Source organism: Nomascus leucogenys, unplaced genomic scaffold, assembly GCF_006542625.1.
Source record: "Nomascus leucogenys isolate Asia unplaced genomic scaffold, Asia_NLE_v1 000894F_74298_qpd_obj, whole genome shotgun sequence".
NCBI lineage: Eukaryota > Metazoa > Chordata > Mammalia > Primates > Hylobatidae > Nomascus > Nomascus leucogenys.
The window spans coordinates 31,930-50,275 of record NW_022096495.1 but is presented as its reverse complement, the minus strand read 5'-3'; the positions used below and the strand labels follow the sequence as shown (position 1 = coordinate 50,275).

The following is an 18,346-nucleotide window of genomic DNA, read 5'->3' as shown; positions in this document are numbered from 1 at the left end:
CCGGCACCGCAGGCTCGCAGGTGTGGTTTCATTCCCAAACCTGCCACCTCACACAAGCAACCAAAGGACACACAGATGGAGACTGCAGCCTCAGTTTCCTCAGCTGTAAAATGCACTGAACCACAGGGCCTTCCTCCCTGTACCACTCGGCTCAGGTTCCATAACAAAGTGCCACAGACAGGTGGTTTAAAACCTCACGGACCTGGCCCGGCACAGTGGCTCACGCCTGTAATCCCAGCACTTTGGGAGGCCGAGGTGGGCGGATCACCTGTCAGGAGTTCAAGACAAGCCTGGCAAACATGGAGAAACCGCGTCTTTACTAAAAATACAAAATTAGCCAGGCATGGTGGCGTGCACCTGTAATTCCAGCTACTCAGGAGGCCGAGGCGGGAGAATAGCTTGAAACCAGGAGGCAGAGGTGGCAGTGAGCCGAGATCGCGTCATTACACTCCATCCTGGGCAACGAGAGCAAAACTCCATCTCAAAAAAAAAAAAAAAAAAATCAGTCCTGGAGGCTGGAAGTCCCAGATCAAGGTGTGGGCAGGGCTGGTTCCCTCTGAGGGCCCCCAGGGAGAATCTGCTCTGGCCTCTCTCCTTGGTTCAGAGGTGACCATCTCCTCTCTCCCTCTTCCCTTCCTCTTCCCTTTGGAGCTCTTTTTTTTTTTTCCTTTTTTAATTTTATATGTGTGTATATATATATATATATATATATGTGTGTGTGTATATATATATATATGTATGTAGATATATGTATGTGTATATATGTATGTATATGTATGTGTATATATGTATGTATATATGTATGTGTATATATGTATGTATATGTATGTGTATATGTGTGTATATATGTATATATGTATATGTATGTGTATATATGTATGTATATGCATGTATATGTGTATGTATATGTATGTGTATGTATATGTATGTGTATGTATGTATATGTAGGTATATATGTATGTATATGTATATATGTATGTATATGTATGTATATATGTATGTGTATGTGTGTGTATATGTATGTATATATGTATGTATATGTATGTGTGTGTGCATATATATATATATATATATATATATACACTTCTTTTTTCAGACATGGTCTCACTATGTTGCCCAGGCTGGTCTCAAACTCTTGGCCTCAAGCAATCCTCCTGCTTTGGCCTCCCAAAGTGCTGCAATTTCACTGCCCCCAACCTATTTTTTTTTTTTTTTTTTGGAGATGGAGTTTCACTCTTGTCACACAGGCTGGAGTGCAATGGTGCGATCTTGGCTCACTGCAACCTCTGCCTCCCAGGTTCAAACAATTCTGCCTCAGCCTCCTGAGTAGCTGGACTACAGGCACCTGCCACCACACCTGGTTAATTTTTTGTATCTTTACTAGAGACGGGGCTTCACCATGTTGGCCAGGCTAGTCTCAAACTCCTGACCTCGTGATCCACCTGCCTCGGCCTCCCAAAGTGCTGGGAGTGCAGGCGTGAGCCACCACACTTGGTCCACTCGGCCTATTTTTTATATTTCTTTGAGACGGGGTGTCCCTCTGACACCTGGGCTGGAGTACAGTGGTGCAATCACTGCTCACTGCAGCCTCAACCTCCCAGGCTCAAGCAGTCTTCTTGCTCAGCCTCCCAAGTAGCTCCCAAGTAGCTGGGGCCACAGGCACGTGCCCCCATGCCCAGCTAGCACGTCTGTTTGTGTGTGCAAATTTCCCCTTTTAATAAGGACACCAGTCACTGGATTAGGGCCCACCCTAATGACCTCATTTTAACTTGAGGACCTCCGTAAACACCCACCTGTAAGTGAGGTCACATGCGGAGGGACAGGGGGTCAGGAGCCCAACCTATCCTTGGGGTGGAGGACACAAGGGAATCAGTAAAAACCGAAGTGGTTTTCAGCGGGGATCATGAATTAGGTGTCCAGTGCGTAACACACACACACCGTCTCGTTCTCTGTGGGAGGAGGGGTTGCAGCACACCCGTCCTGAATACGAGCTCTGGAGCAGGACAGACGGCTTCAAACCCTGGCTCCACCCCAGCCAGCTGCATGATCCTGGCCAAGTCACATCGCTTCTCTGTGACTCAGTTTACTCCTTGTTAAAAAAAAAAGGATAACATCATCACCTGCCTGGTACAACTGTACAGTTACTCATTCAGTAAGTATTTTCTAAGCACCTGTTACTGGGCACTGGAAATACAGGGTGGACCGGACATTCCAGTGCAGCTGAGAGCCACTTCCACTCGTGAGAGAATCTACCCGTGACAGAGCTGTGTGGAAGCTGACAGGAGGCCCCCCTCAGGAGGTGACGCAGAAACTGGGACCAGGAAAATGAAGCAGGGCCCACGTGCGGAGACCCAGGGAAGGGGAATGCAGGCAGCAGGCACAGCACGGGTAAGGCCCAAAGGCAGGAGCAGGGAGACTCCACTCACGGCTGGGCACCCAGGAGTGCCGCTGGCTTCTGTTTGTTTGTTTGGTTTTGGTTTTTTCTTCTTTTTTTTTTTTTTTTTTTGAGATGAAGTCTCACTCTGCCACCCAGGCTGGAGGGCAGTGGTGTGATCTCGGCCCATGGCCCACTGCAACCTCTACCGCCTGGGTTCAAGTGATTCCGCTGCCTCAGCCTCCCGAGTACTGGGATTACAGGTGCCTGCCACCGTACCCGGCTAATTTTTGCGTTTTTAGTAGAGACAGGGTTTCACCATCTTGGTCAGGCTGGTCTTGAATTCTTGACCTCGTGATCCAGCCGCCTCTACCTCCCAAAGTGCTGGGATTACAGGTGTGAGCCACCACGCCCAGCCTGCTTTTTCTTTTCTGAGAGGGAATCTCACTCAGTGGCCCAGACTGGAGTGCAGTGGCGCAATCTCAGCTCCCTGCAACCTCCGCCGCCAGGGCTCAGACGATCCTCCCACCTCAGCCTTCCACATAGCTGAAACCACAGGCGCCCGACACCAGGAGCAGCTACTTTTAACATTTTTTGTAGAACTGGGGTTTGGCTATGTTGCCTAGGCTGGTCTGGAATTTCTGAGCTCAAGCAATCCGCCCACCTCGGCCTCCCGAAGTGCTGGGATTACAGGCATGGGCCACAGTGCCTGGCCTGTTGTTTTGTTTATCTGGGAACTGCCTCAACATTTTTTTTTTTTTTTTTTTGGACACAGGGTCTCACCCCAAGTGCAGTGGTACAAAGTTCACTGCAGGCCGGGCGCGATGGCTCATGTCTGTAATCCCAGCACTTTGGGAGGCCGAGGCGGGCAGATCACCTGAGGTCGACCAGCCTGACCAACATGGTGAAACCCTGTCTCTACCTAAAACACAAAAAAATTAGCCGGGCATGGTGGTGTGCACGCCTGTAATCCCAGCTACTCCGGAGGCTGAGGCAGGAGAATCACTTGAACCCAGGAGGTGGAGGTTGCAGTGAGCCAAGATCCCACCATTGTACCAGCCTGGGCAACAAGAGCAAAACTCCGTCTCAAAAAAAAAAAAAAAAAAAAAAAAACCTCACTGGCAGCCTCAACCTCCCAGGCTCAAGCAATCCTCCCACCTCCACCTCCCAAATAGTTGGGACTACAAGTGCACACCATCACGCCTGCCTAATTGTTTTTTTTTTTTTTTTTTGGAGATGGAGTCTCACTCTCTGTCACCCAGGCTGGAGTGCAGTGGCACCATCTCGGCTCACTGCAATCTCCACCTTCCAGGTTCACACCATTCTCCTGCCTCAGCCTCCCAAGTAGCTGGGTTACAGGTGCCCGCCACCACACCTGGCTAATTTTTTTGTATTTTTTAGTAGACACGGGTTTCACCGTGTTAGCCAGGATGGTCTCGATCTCCTGACCTTGTGATCCGCCCGCCTCAGCCTCCCAAAGTGCTGGGATTACAGGCGTGAGCCACCACGCCCCACAAGCCTGCCTAATTGTTTTGTATTTTTTGTAGAGATGAGGTCTTGCTATGTTGCCCAGGCTGATCTCAAACTCCCTGATAAACAGGGCTGTGGGTACCTGCTTCCTGGGGCTCTTTGCTTTGTGTTCTTTCTAGTCTGGAGCTGGAAAGAGCTACAGCTTCCAGCTCTGTCAGGGTGTCATCTCACAAACTGTGATCTTCCCAAAACTTCTGTCTCCCAAAGTGCCAGGAAGACAGGCGTGAGCCACTGCACCTGGCCTGCCCAAATGTGGAAGAATACACACCACATAAAATGTACCATCTTCACTATTTTTAAATCCACTGATGTCTTTATTCCTGGCTGTTGATCTTAGGAAAACACCAAGAAGCTGGTACTTGGTTTGCTAAAAAAAAGTCACAGACACAGCTTTACTTAATCCTCTAGTGAGGCCAGGCGCGGTGGCTCACACCTGTAATCCCAGCACTTTGGGAGGCCGAGGCAGGCGGATCATGAGGTCAGGAGATTGAGACCATCCTGGCCAACACGGTGAAACCCCGTCTCTACTAAAAAATATAAAAAATTAGCCGGGCGTGGTGGCAGGCGCCTGTAGTCCCCACCACTCAGGAGGCTGAGGCAGGAGAATGGCGTGAACCCGGGAGGCGGAGCTTGCAGTGAGCCGAGATGCGCCACTGCACTCCAGCCTGGGCGACACAGCAAGACACTGTCTCAAAAAAAAAAAAAAAATCTTCTAGAGAATCCCAGAAAATAGAATTATTATTCCATTTCCCGGAAGAGGAACGTGTGGCTAAGAGAGGAGGCATCACCTGCCCAAGTGTGTCCAGCCTGGGTCCTCGCTGCCCACAAGGCCCTGCACTGTCTCAGGGACCTCAGTGCTCCGGACACCTGTCTCCACAAGCCAGAGACAAGATCAGAGGCGCCCTGGGTGGGACTGCCTGGGACAGTGTGCATGAAGGTGACAGTGCTGTACCTGGTACACAGCAGGTGCTTAATAAATGTTCATCCACCTCTGAGACTGAGGCATTGCCCTCTCACTGTTCTTTGTGATCTCACCATAGTGCCTCTCACCTGATCCACAACAGCGCCGGCTCTTTCTTGATCCCCAAGGGCACAGCAGGGGCTCAATATGAATGAATGAATGAACGAACAAACCTACACCTGCACCTGCCTCCCTATGGCTGTGAGTGGCACAAGGACAGCTCTGGTTCATCTCACACCTCCAGCACCTGGTCAGGTCTGAGATCACGTCTGCTAAATAAATGAGGTCCCACAACTCCCTCTTTCCTTGTTCATTTCCTGAGTACCCATTTACTGAGCGGGGCACATTGACTCTGAACAAGAAAGCTTTGGCCCCTTCAGTGCCAGACTAGAAAAGAAACAAAGCAGCTGGGCGTGGTGGCTCACGCCTGTAATCCCAGCACTTTGGGAGGCTGAGGCGGACAGATCACAAGGTCAGGAGTTCCAGACCAGCCTGACCAACATAGTGAAACCCCATCTCTACTAAAAATATAAAAATTAGCTGGGCATGGTGGCACACACCTATAGTCTTGGGAGGCTGAAGCAGGAGAATCGCTTGAGCCCAGGAGGTGGAGGTTGCAGTGAGCTGAGATTGTGTCATTGCACTCTAGCCTGGGTGACAAAGCAAGACTCCGTCTCAAAAAAAAAGGTCTTGCTCTGTCGTCCAGGTTAGAGTGCAGTGGTGCAAACACGGCTCACTGCAGCCTTGAACTCCCGGGCTCAAGTGATCCTCCTGCCTCAGCCTCCTGAGTAGCTGGGACTATAGGCACATGCCAGGATGCCCGGCTAATTTTTTTTTTTTTAATCTTTGGTACACACAAGGTCTCACTATGCTTCCTAGGCTGGTCTCTAACTCCTGAGCTCAAGCAGTCCTAAGAGAAGAAATTTTAAATGTGGTCACCACAAAAACAGGTAAGTATTTGAGGTGATACATATGTTAATTAACTTGATTTAGCCATTCTACAATGTATACAATGTACATCATGTTGTACATAATATATACAAGTGTACACGTCAACTAAACAATAAATATATAATTTTAATGTATTCTTGAGTCTATTTAAAGATGAACAACAATAGAAAAGCTAGAGGATGGTCCCAGTTTTACATAAATACACACACACGAACCTATTAGAAACAAGACTAGAAAGAAATCCATAAAAGTGATTCTCCTGGGGTTGGTGCAGATCAAAGGTGTTTAGTTCTTTTTTATTGAGACAGAGTCTCACTCTGTCACCCAGGCTGGAGCGCAGTGGCACAATCTCAGCTCACTGCAACCTCCGCCTCCCGGGTTCAAGCAATTCTCCTGCCTCAGCACCCTGAGTAGCTGGGATTACAAGTGTGCACCACCACGCCTGGCTAATTTTTGTATTTTTAGTACAGACAGGGTTTCACCATGTTGGCCAGGCTGGTCTTGAACTCCTGACCTCAAGTGATCCACCTGCCTCAGCCTCCCAAAGTGCTGGAATTACAGGCGTGAGCCACCGTGCCCAGCCAGTTCTGTCTTCTTTACACTGCAGTATTTTATAAATGTCCCATAACAAACACGTATTTCTTTAACCATGGTGGGGAAGGCACTTGATCAATAAATGCTTAATAAGGTCGGGTGCAGTGGCTCATGCCTGTAATCCCAGCACTGTGGGAGGCTGACCTGGGTGGATCACTTGAGCCCAGGAGTTTGAGACCAGCCTGAGCAACATGGTGAAACCCCAGCTCTAAAAACAAAACAAAACAAAAAAACAATAATTAGCTGTGTGTGGTGGCATAAGCCTGTACTCCCAGCTACTTGGGAGGCTGAAGTGGGAGGATCACTTGAGCCCAGCAGGTTGACACTGCAGTGAGCCATGACTGCATCACTGCACTCCAGCCTGAGTGACAGAGCAAGACTTTGTCTCAAAAAAAAAAGCCAGGTGCAGTGGTGTGCTTCCATAGCCCCAGCTACTCAGGAGTCTGAGGCAGGAGGATCACCTGAGCCCAGGAGGTCAAGGCGGCAGGGAGCCGTGTTTGCACCACTGCACTCCAGCCTGGGTGACAGACCCTGTCTCAAACTAACTAATTATTCAGGCCGGGCGTGGTGGCTCACACCTGTAATCCCAGCACTTTGGGAGGCTGAGGCAGGCAGATCACGTGAGGTCCGGAGTTCCAGACCAGCCTGGCCAACGTGGTGAAACCCCGTCTCTACTAAAAATACAAAAATTAGCTGGGTGTGGTAGCAGGCACCTTGATCCCAGCTACTCAGGAGGCAGACGTTACAGTGAGCCAAGATCGCGCCGTTGCCCTCCAGCCTGGCCAACAGCGTGAGACTCCCTCTCAAAAGAATAATAATAATAATAAATAAATAAACAAAGTCATTGCTTGCAGGCTGTACAAAAAAAGGCAGCAACTGGATTTGGCCCCTAACCCATAGTTTGCCAAAACTCTGCTCTAAAGTTTGCTTGCTTCGTTCACTTCTCAGAGCCTGGCCCTGGGAGCTGCCTATCCCAGTCCTCACCCCCCATGGCCAGCGTTCTCCTACCTTCAATGATCTTCGCTGCAAACTCTCGGATGGACTTGAGGGAAGCCAAGTCCAGGTGCCGGGTGTTGACGTGGTGATTGAGGGTCTCCCCACGGATGTACTTCGCCGCCGCCTCACACTTCCCCATGTCTCGGCAGGCCAGGATGATGTTGCCTCCTGAAAACCCAGGATGGAAAAAGATTTAAATTAATAATCCACTCCTGGGTACTGACCTCAGAGAAATGAAAACATACGTCTACACAAAAACACGTGCACCAATGTTCACTGCGGCATTCTTCACAAGAGCCAGAAGGTAGAAGCAACCAAACGTCCATCTGTGGATGAAGGGACAACAAAATGTGGTCCATCCACAGAGATGGAATATTAGACGGCCATGAAAAGGAGTGAAGCACTGGCTCATGCTACAGCAAGGATGACCGTCAGAAACACTGTGCTCGGGGAAAGAAACCAGACACGAAAGACCAGACAGCGTACAATCCCACTTACATGAATTCTATGTATATGATTTCACACCTATGAAATGCCCAGAACAGGCAAATCCATAGAGAAAGAAAATAGATTACTGGTTTTCTAGGGCTGGGGGTGGGGAGAGGGAATTACAGCTCGATAGTTAAAGTGAGCAAGGTTTCTTTCTAGGGTAACAGATGTTCTAAGATTGATTTTAAAGATGGTTGCATCACTGTGACTATACTAAACATCACTGAATTGGTCAGGCACAGTGGCTCACACCTGTAATTCCAGCACTTTGGGAGGCCAAGGCAAGAGGATTTTTTTTTTTTTTTTTTTAGATGGAGTCTCACTCTGTCACCCAGGCTGGAGTGCAGTGGTGCAATCTCGGCTCACTGCAACCTCCACCTCTCCTGGGTTCAAGCAATTCTCCCACCTCAGCCTCCCGAGTAGCTGGGATTACAGGCGCCTGCCACCACAACTAGCTAATTTTTTTTTTTTTTTTTTTTGTATTTTTAGTAGAGACAGGGGTTTCACCACGTTAGCCAAGCTAGTCTTGAACTTTTGACCTCAGGTGATCCGCTCCGCAGCCTCCCAAAGTACTGGGATTACAAATAAGCCACAATGCCCAGCCTCCAATTTTTTTTGTTGTGGTAAAACACAAATCACTTAAAATTTATCATCTTAACCCCCTTTTTTGTTTATTCTTTTTTTTTTTTTGAGTCAGTCTCACTCTGCTGCCGCAGCTGGAGTGCTGGCACCATCATAGCTCACTCAGCCTTCAAGCCCTAGGCTGGGACTACAGGCACCACCTGTGCCAGCATGCCTGGCTAATTCTGGTAGAGATGGGGGTGTTGCTATGGTGTCCAGGCTGGTCTGGAACCCCTGGCCTCAAGTGATCCTCCTGCCTCAGCCTCTAAAAGTGCTGGAATTATAGATGTGAGCCACCGAGACCTGCCCTCTTAGCCATTTTTAAGTGTCCAGTTCATTGGTATTAAAAACATTTATGGCTGGGCACGGTGGCTCACACCTGTAATCCCAGCACTTTGGGAGACCAAGGCAGGTGGATCACCTGAGGTCAGGAGTTCAAGACCAGCCTGGCCAACACAATACAAACTTAGCTGGGTGTGGTGCTGCATGCCTGTAATCCCAGCTACTCGGGTGGCTGAGGCAGGAGAATCGCTTGAACCCAGGAGGCGGAGGTTGCAGTGAGCCAAGATCACGCCACTGCACTCCAGCCTGGGCAACATGAGCAAAACTCCATCTCAAAAAATAATAATAATAATAATAATTCCTAATGTTGTGCAATCATTACAACCATCCATCTCTCAAAACTGTTTCATCTTCCCAAACTAAACTTCTGTTTCCATTAAACAATAACTCCCCATTCTCCCCTCCCCTCCCGACCCCTGGCAAGCACCATTCAAACTTCTCTCTCTCTGAATTTAACTCTAGGTAGCTCCTGTAAGTGGAATCATACAGTATTTGCTCTTCTGTCGACCAGCTTATTTCACTTCGTAGAATGTCCTCAAGGTTCATCTGTTTCAATGCCCTTTTTTTTGTTTTGTTTTGTTTTGCTTTGTTTTGTTTTTGAGTCTCGCTATGTTACCCAGCCTTGAGTGCAGTGGCGCCATCTCGGCTCACTGCAACCTCTGCCTCTCAGGTTCAAGCGATTCTCCTGCTTCAGCCTCCCAAGTAGCTGGGACTACAGGTGCCCGCCACAACTCCTGGCTAATTTTTGTATTTTTAGTAGAGACGGGGCTTCACCATTTTGGTTAGGCTGGTCTCGAACTCCTGACCTTGTGAGCCGCCAGCCTCGGCCTCCCAAAGTGCTGAGATTACAGGCATGTGCCACCGCGCCCAGCCAGAATGCCCTTCCTTTTTAAGGCTGAATCATATGCCCCTGTCTATAGAGGCCACATTCTGTTTCCCTGTTCATCTGTGGATGAGTGCCTGGGTTCCTTCCACTTCTGGACAGTGAATAATGCTGCAATGAGCATGGATGTGCAGATATCTCTCTGAGAGCCAAAGCAGGGGAGATTTTACCTCTCCTGGCCAGTTCCAAGGCGGTCTGCTTCCCAATGCCTGTGTTGGCGCCCGTCACAATGACCGTCTTCCCAGAGATGGTGGCCTTGCTGGGGCAAGCCCCACCGGTGACATAGTCCCTGAGGGTGAGAAGCGGCACGGTCAGTCCTGTCTGCCCACTCACTCCACGTGCCCCTGACTGAATGATCTCAGGCAAACCTGTCTGAGCTCACTCACGTACCCCAACTGAAACACAGACAACATCACATCACACCATGGGATCTCTGTCACGTTCTCCACAAATGGCTCCACCCATGTATGGTGTGTGGAACGCCTTCAGCAAGTGACACTCGTTATTTTCTAAATGCTCACTGCATGAGATTCCCGGCCAGGCGAGGTGGCTCGCGCCTGTAATCCCAGCACTTTGGGAGGCCGAAGTTTCAGGGGGCGGGGGCAGATCACTTGAGGTCAGGAGTTCAAGTCCAGCCTGGCAAACATGGCGAGACCCCCGTCTCTACTAAAAATACAAAAATTAGCCAGGCGTGTAGGGAAAAGAGAGATCAGACTGTTACTGTGTCTATACAGAAAGGAAAGACATAAGAGACTCCATTTTGAAAAAGCTCTGTACTTTAAACAATTGCTTCACTGAGAGGTTGTTCATTTGTAGCTTCGCCCCAGCCGCTTTGACCCAACCTGGAGCTCACAAAAACACGTGCTGTATGGAATCAAGGTTGAAGGGATCCAGGGCTGTGCAGGACGTGCCTTGTTAACAAAAATGTTTACAGGCAGTGTACTTGGTAGAAGTCATCGCCATTCTCTAGTCTCAATAAACCAGGGGCACAATGCACTGTGGAAAGCCGCAGGGACCTCTGCCCTGGAAAGCGGGGTGTTGTCCAAGGTTTCTCCCCATGAGATAGTCTGAAATATGGCCTCGTGGGATGAGAAAGACCTGACCGACCCCCAGCCCAACACCCGTAAAGGGTCTGTGCTGAGGAGGATTAGTAAAAGAGGAAAGCCTCTTGCAGTTGAGATAGAGGAAGGCCACTGTCTCCTGCCTGCCCCTGGGAACTGAACGTCTCGGTATAAAACCCGATTGTACATTTGATCATCCTGAGATAGGAGAAAAACCGCCCTATGGTGGGAGGTGAGACATGTTTGCAGCAATGCTGCCTTGTTATTCTTTACTCCGCTGAGATGTTTGGGTGGAGAGAAACAGAAATCTGGCTTACGTGCACATCCAGGCATAGTACCTTCCCTTGAACTTCATTATGACATAGATTCTTTTGCTCACATGTTTCTTGCTGACCTTCTCCTTATTATCACCCTGCTCTCCTACTACATTCCTTTTTGCTGAAATAATGAAAATAATAACCAATAAAAACTGAGGGAGCTCATCGAGGCCGGTGCAGGTGCCGGTCCCCTGGGCCCACTGTTGTTTCTCTGTACTTTGTCTCTGTGTCTCTTTCTTTTCTCAGTCTCTCGTCCCACCCGACTAGAAATACCCACAGGTGTGGAGGGGCAGGCCACCCCTTCACAGGCGTGGTGGCGCACACCTGTGATCTCAGCTACTCGGGGGGCTGAGGCACGAGAATTGCTTGAACCTGGAAGGCAGAGGTTGCAGTGAGTCGAAATGGTGCCAGCCTGGGCAACAGACGAGACTGTCTCAAAAAAATTTAAATTTAAAATGCCTGCTGCATGAGATTCCCATGGCTGCCGTACGCATTACCACAAACTTAGTGGCTTAAAACCACATAAGTGCATCTTCCTCCAGTTCGGCAGGTCAAGAGTCCAAAATACGTCTCACTGGAATAAATCAAGGTGTTGGTAGAGTCAGGTTCCGTCTGGAGGCCCTAAGGGAGAACCCACTTCCAGCTCCTACAGACCACCACATTCCTCCACTCTTGGCCCCGCCTCCATCTTCAAACTGCATCCTCACCGGAACCTCTCCTTTATTTATTTATTACTTATTTATTTTTTTGAGACAGAGTCTCGCTCTGTCGCCCAGGCTGGAGTGCAGTGGCACAATCTCGGCTCACTGTAACCTTCGCCTCACAGGTTCAAGCAATTCTCCTGCCACAGGTTCAAGCAATTCTCCTGCCACAGGTTCAAGCAATTCTCCTGCCTTGGCTGGGATTACAAGCACAAGCCACCACACCTGGCTAATTTCTTTTGTATTTTTAGTAGAGACGGAGTTTTACCACGTTGGTCAGGCTGGTCTCAAACTCCTGACCTTGTGATCCGCCTGCCTTGGCCTCCCAAAGTGCTGCGATTACAGGCGTGAGCCACTACACCCGACAACCTCTCCTTCTATCTTCCATCTCCCCTCTGACTGAGCCTCCTGCTCCCTCTTATAAGGACCCTATAAGACTACAAGGCAGGCCCGGCACAGTGCCTCACACCTGTAATCCCAGCACTCTGGGAGGCCAAGGCCGGAGGATCACTTGAGGTCAGGAGTTCGAGACCAGCCATGGCCAACGTGCTGACACCCCATCTCTACTAAAAATACAAAAATTAGCAGGGCTTGCTGGTGCGCACCTGTAGACTCAGCTACTTGGGAGGCTGGGGTGGGAGGACCACCTGAGCCCAGGGAGGTTGAGGCTGCAGTGAGCTGTGACAGCATGACTGCACTCCAGCCTGGGTGACAGAGAGACCCTGTCTCCAAAAAAAAAAAAAAAGACTACATGATAATCATAAGATCCTTCACTTGACCAGGCACGGTGGCTCATGCCTGTAACCCCAGCACTTTGGGAGGCCAAGGTGGGCAGATCACCTTTGGTCGGGAGCTCAAGACCAGCCTGACCAACATGGAGAAACCTCGTCTCTACTAAAAATACAAAATTAGGCAGGCGTGGTGGCACATGCCTGTAATCCCAGCTACTCAGGAGGCTGAGGCCGGACAATCGCTTGAACCCGGGAGGTGGAGGTTGCGGTGAGCCAAGGTCGTGCCATCGCACTCCAGCCTGGGCAACAACAGCGAAACTCTGTCTCAAAAAAAAAAAAAAAAAGATCCTTCACTTAACACATCAGCAAGAACCTCTCACACGTGAGGTAATGTAGTCACACGTTCTGAGGATTAGGACGTGGACCCCTCTGCGGAGCCAGGACTCTGCCCACCACACCCATGTCCCACAGAGGCTAACGCTGGAAACAAGACAGTGTCCAGCAACAGGAGACTGGGCAGGTAAACAGCACTGCACCCACAGGAGAGAAGGGCACCATGCAATACAGTGGTCACCAGCCGCTGAGGCTAATTTTTAAGAAAGTAAACTAAGTAGGCTGGGCGAAGTGGCTCACACCTGTAACCCCAGCACTTTGGGAGGCCGAGGCGGGCGGATCACCCGAGGGCAGGTGTTTGAGACCAGCCTGGCCAACATGGCAAAACCCCGTCTCTACTAAAAATACAAAAATTAGCCGGGCGTAGTGGCGCGCCTGTGGTCTCAGCTCCTGGGGACGCTAAGGTGAGAGGATCACCTGAGCCCAGGAGGTCAAGGCTGCAGTGAGCCAAGATCGCGCCACCGCACTCCAGCCTGGGTGACAGGGCCAGATTCTGCCTTTAAAAATAACGAACAAATAAATAATACAAAACAACAAAATAAAGAGTTTAAAAGTCTGGAAGGAAAGCAACGTTTACAAGGGCCCAGGCTCGCCCTTCCCTCCGAGTGACCTTGGGCCGGTGACCTGGCCGGTCAGAGCGCAGGTTTGCCCCACTCCGGGCGGGCCCTGCGGGTCGGGAGCTACGGGGCCTGGACCCGGGTGCGAGGGCGGGGGTCTCCGCCGCCTTCCCGGCCCCTGCGCGGGGGGCCCGCCTTGACCGCACACGCGGGGCTAGAATGTACTCACTTGAGCAGCACGGCGGCGCCTGCTACCGTGCCGAGCGCCGACAGCGGCAGCAGGTAGCGGCTCATGCCCGGCCGGGGACAGGGGTCAGGGGTCGGCGCGGAGCTTGCGGCACACCAGCCGCCTCTGCAGCTCCGAGTAAGAGCGCGCGGCGCAGCCACGCACGAGCGGAGGCGCAGGCGCGGCTGGGCCCGCGGGTTCCGGAACTGGGCTGCGAGGGGCGGGGCGCGGGCCGAGGGGGCGGGGATCCCGGGGGCGGGACCTATGAGCATCGGTCCTGAGCGCTGTCACAGCTGGGAGTGGTGGTTTCAGGAGCCTGTGGGCGTGGCTGCGTCCGGGGGCGGGGCCTATGGTTTGTTCGAATGACGTCACACTTGCCGCACCGTATAAGGCGCGACGCAGTTCTGGAGTGAAATAGGTTCGAATCCCACCACTGTCAATTCCAGACTGTGACCCTCTGTGTGTCTTTCAACTATATCAGCCTATTCTCTCATCTGGAAATGTGTGTTTACCTTCTTCATAGACTTTTGGGGATAATTTGAGAATTTCCATGCCCAGAAACAAGGATTTAGTAGTCTGTGGGTACCTAAGCTCCTGGGGTCCTGCAGGAGAAGGCGGCTGGGGGCCTGGACTCCTGGGTCTGAGGGAGGAGGGGCCGGGAGTATGGACTTCTGGGTCCGACAGATGAGGGGTGGGTGCCTGGACTCCTGAGTCTTAGGGAGGAGGGGCTGGGGGCCTGATTCATTCCCAAATTATCAGAATCTCATCCCCATGTATGGGCCTGCACACAGATATCTTCTGTGAACTCTGCCTGAACTACCTTTCTTAGATTGAGTATTGCACACACTCCTGCACTCACCTGTCCATGTTTGTCACCCCCACCAAACCGGGATGCACCTCTGGGCACCTGCTTCCCCTTGCACTGCTCACAGCGAGCATATCTGATCACCACCTCCTACCCCTGACAGTGCCTGAGGTGCCAGGAGCAGACACCGCTGGAAACAGGGAAGAATTCAACTTAGGAGTAAGTTTTCTTCCCCATCAGATGAACTGTCATCTTCTTATATGAGCCCTGCCATAATGGAGATTACACAGGCAGGAAGAGCTATTTTAAGACCTTAGTCCATGGCCGGGCACGGTGGCTCACGCCTGTAATCCCAGCACTTTGGGAGGCCAAGACAGATGGATCACGAGGTCAGGAGATCAAGACCAGCCTGGCCAACATGGTGAAACCCCGTCTCTACTAAAAATACAAACATTAGCTGGATGTGGTGGCGCTCACCTGTAGTCCCAGCTACTCAGGAGGCTGAAGCAGGAGAATCACTTGAACTCGAGAGGTGGAGGTTGCAGTGAGCCGAGATTGCCCTACCGCATTCCAGCCTGGCGACAGAGTTTAATTCTGTCAAAAAAAAAAAAAAAAAACAAAAAACAAGAAAAAACCTTAGTCCTGTAGACCTTAAGCTCTCACCATCTCAAACGTACTAAGCCAGTTACACAATGCCAAATGCTGTATAAGAGGCACTTGGAGGAGTCAAACTCATAGAGACAGAAAATAGAGTGGTGGCTCAAGGGGCTGGAGGAGATGAGATTGGGAAGTCACAGGATTTGTTTTTTTGTTTTGTTTTGTTTTTGAGAGACAGAGTCTCACTGTGTCACCCAGGCTGGAGAGTAGTGGGCCATCTCAGCTCACTGCAGCCTCTGCCTCCTGGGTTCAAGCAATTCTCCTGCCTCAGCCTCCCGAGTAGCTGGGGCTACAGGCAGGTGCCACCACACCCGGCTAATTTTTGTATTTTTAGTAGAGATGGGGTTTCACCATGTTGGCCAGGCTGGTCTCGAGCTCCTGTCCTCAGGTGATCCACCTGCCTCGGCCTCCCAAAGTGCTGGGATTACAGGCATGAGCCACTGCACCTGGCTGGGAAGCTGTTTTTTAATAGATAAAGTTTGTTTTGCAAAATAAAAAAAGACCTGAAGGTGGACGGTGGTGATGGTTGCACAACAATGTGAATATACTTAACACTACTGAATTGTACACTTAAAATGGTTAAGATGGTAAATTTTACTTTATGCATATTTTACCACAACGAAAAATAAAGAAAAATTTTAGGCTGGGCATGGTGGCTCATGCCTGTAATCCCAGCACTTTGGGAGGCCAAAGTGGAGAATAGTATGAGCCCAGGAGTTTGACAGCGGCCTGGACAACACGGCAAAACCTTCTCTCTACAAACAATACAAAAATGAGCAGGTTTGGTGGCACACATCTGCAGCCTCAGCTACTTGGGAGGCTGAGATGGCAGGTTTGCTTGAGCCCAGGAGGTCAAGGCTATGAAGAGCCGTGATCATGCCACTGCACCCCAGCCTGGGTGACAGAGCAAGACCCCGTCTCAAAAATAATAATAATAGGGCGCGGTGGCTCACGCTTGTAATCCCAGCACTTTGGGAGGCTGAGGCGGGAGGATCACGAGGTCAGGAGATCGAGACCACAGTGAAACCCCGTCTCTACTAAAAATACAAAAAAATTAGCCGGGCGTGGTGGCGGGCACCTGTGGTCCCAGCTACTCGGAGAGGCTGAGGCAGGAGAATGGCGGGAACCCAGGAGGCGGAGCTTGCAGTGAGCCGAGATTGCGCCACTGCACTCCAGCCTGGGCGACAGAGCGAGACTCCGTCTCAAAAAAATAAATAAATAATAATAATAATAATAATAATAATAATAATAAATGTTTAAATTTAATAACATGGACAATTGGTTCAGATGTTCATTTTCTCAACCTTGAAAAAAAAACACTGTTTTTCTCTATGTCTTTTTCTCCTTTTCTGTAAACTGAAATCCTAATATCATTGACCTCCACGACAGGGATTAGCAAACTTTTTCTACAAACAGTCAGATAGTAAATAATTTCAGCCTTGTGACCCACACAGTGGCTGCTGCACCTACTCTGCCAGAGGAGCTGGGAAGCAGCCATAGATGGTATGAAAACAAGTGAGCATAGCTGTGTTCCCATAAAACTTTATTTACAAAAATAAGCAGTGGGCCACAGTTTACCAGCTCCATTTGAGAGTCTCTCTCCGATGCCCAGGCTGGAGCACAGTGGCGCAATCTCAGCTCACTGCAACCTCTGCCTCCGGGGTTCAAGCGATTCTCCTGCCTCAGCCTCATGAGTAGCTGGGATTACAGGCGCTCGCCACCACACCTGGCTAATTTTTGTATTTTTAGTAGAGACGGGGTTTTGCCATGTTGGCCAGGCCAGTTTCGAACTCCAGACCTCAGGTGATCCACCTGCCTCAGCCTCCCAAAGTGCTGGGATTACAAAGTGTGAGCCACCGCGCCCAGCTACCTGTCATTGAATTTGGAAGGATGGCATGAAGTCATTCATAACAAGGACTTAATCCATAGTAAGTGCCAGAACATTGCTGGCTGTTAATATGGTTATTATAAAGAGAACAATGCATGCAAATTCCTCCTCTGAGGACCTCCTACCTGATTCCCAGACACACCCAAGGGAGTTAGAACATCTATTTGGACTCCGGGTGGGCTGTCCACCCCTTTACCATTTTCCTGGTTGTTATCAAGGTCCTTATCAGCATTGGGTGCTGTCCCAGGTGCTGAGAGGATTCTCCCACAATGCCCTTTGCTTTCCCTATCAGAGGCTTTATGGCACCCAATTCTCATTCACATTCTCTCTCTCTCTCCTTTCTCGTTCTTCTCTCTCTCTCCTCTCTTTCCCTCTCTCTCTCCTTCTTTTTCTCTTCCTCTCTCCCTCTGTCTTCTCTCCCTCTCTCTCCCTCTCTCTGCCTCTCTCTCTGTCTTCTCTTTTCTCCCTCTCTCATCTCTTTCCCTTCTTTTCTCTTTCCTCTCTTTCTCTTCCTCTCTCCCTTTCCCTCCTTCTGTCTTCCTCTCTCCCTCTCCCTCCTTCTGTCTTCCTCTCTCCCTCTCCCTCCTTCTGTCTTCCTCTCTCCCTCTCCCTCCTTCTGTCTTCCTCTCTCCCTCTCTCTTCCTCTCTCTTTTCTTCCTCTCTTCTTGTCTCTTTCTCTCCTCTCTCCCTCTCTCCTCTCTCTTCCTCTCCCTCCCTCTTCCTCTCTCTGTTCTTCCTCTCTCTCTTCTTGTCTCTCTCTCTCTCTCCTCTCTCTCTTCTTCTCTCTCTCCCTCTCCCCCCAACTCTCTCTCCCTACACACATCTTGAGAGGCCTCAGCAGTGTAAGTTAAGTTTAGCTATCCTGTGTAGAGATAAGCAAAGGGGGCAAGGAGCTCCAGTTGTCCCAGACTCCAGCCGTTTGAGTCTTTCCAGCCCAAGCACCTCCCCAGCTTCTTGACAGCCCCAGCCATCACCAAAGGGCACACAGATAAGCTGCCTCCACCAAGGCCTGTGCAGATGGTAGGGTTTTGACTAAAATAGACAGGATCCTTGTCTGAAGCCACTGAGTTTTAGAATAATTTGTTATATGGCCATAGTAACTGGAATGATTGCTCTAGGTTTATTTTATTCATCTTTGCTGCATGCAACACATGCGTGGCTCAGTAACTAGAAGGAAAGAAGAGAAGAAGGGAAGGAGGGGCAGAGGGTGGACAGGAGAGGATGGTAGGCAGGAAAGAAGACAGGAAAAGAGGGTGTTGGTGGCCTTGC

At 50.2% G+C, this 18,346-nt stretch overlaps 1 protein-coding gene across 3 annotated transcripts in view; it reads right to left on the bottom strand.

The window, feature by feature from the left end:
- Positions 1 to 18,346, bottom strand: part of LOC115833951 (retinol dehydrogenase 13) — a 35,979-nt gene that overhangs the window by 15,051 nt on the left and 2,582 nt on the right. The window contains exons 1-3 of one of the 3 annotated variants that reach the window (XM_030808765.1): positions 13,731 to 13,938; positions 9,912 to 10,030; positions 7,419 to 7,574 (exon numbers count right to left, since the gene is read on the bottom strand). In XM_030808765.1, coding sequence (XP_030664625.1) covers positions 7,419 to 7,574; positions 9,912 to 10,030; positions 13,731 to 13,795 — 340 coding nt within the window. In that variant the 5' untranslated portion in view covers positions 13,796 to 13,938. Of the gene's footprint in view, positions 1 to 7,418; positions 7,575 to 9,911; positions 10,031 to 13,730; positions 13,939 to 18,346 lie in introns of those variants that run through there. The other 2 variants (XM_030808763.1, XM_030808764.1) reach the window with 2 other exon arrangements.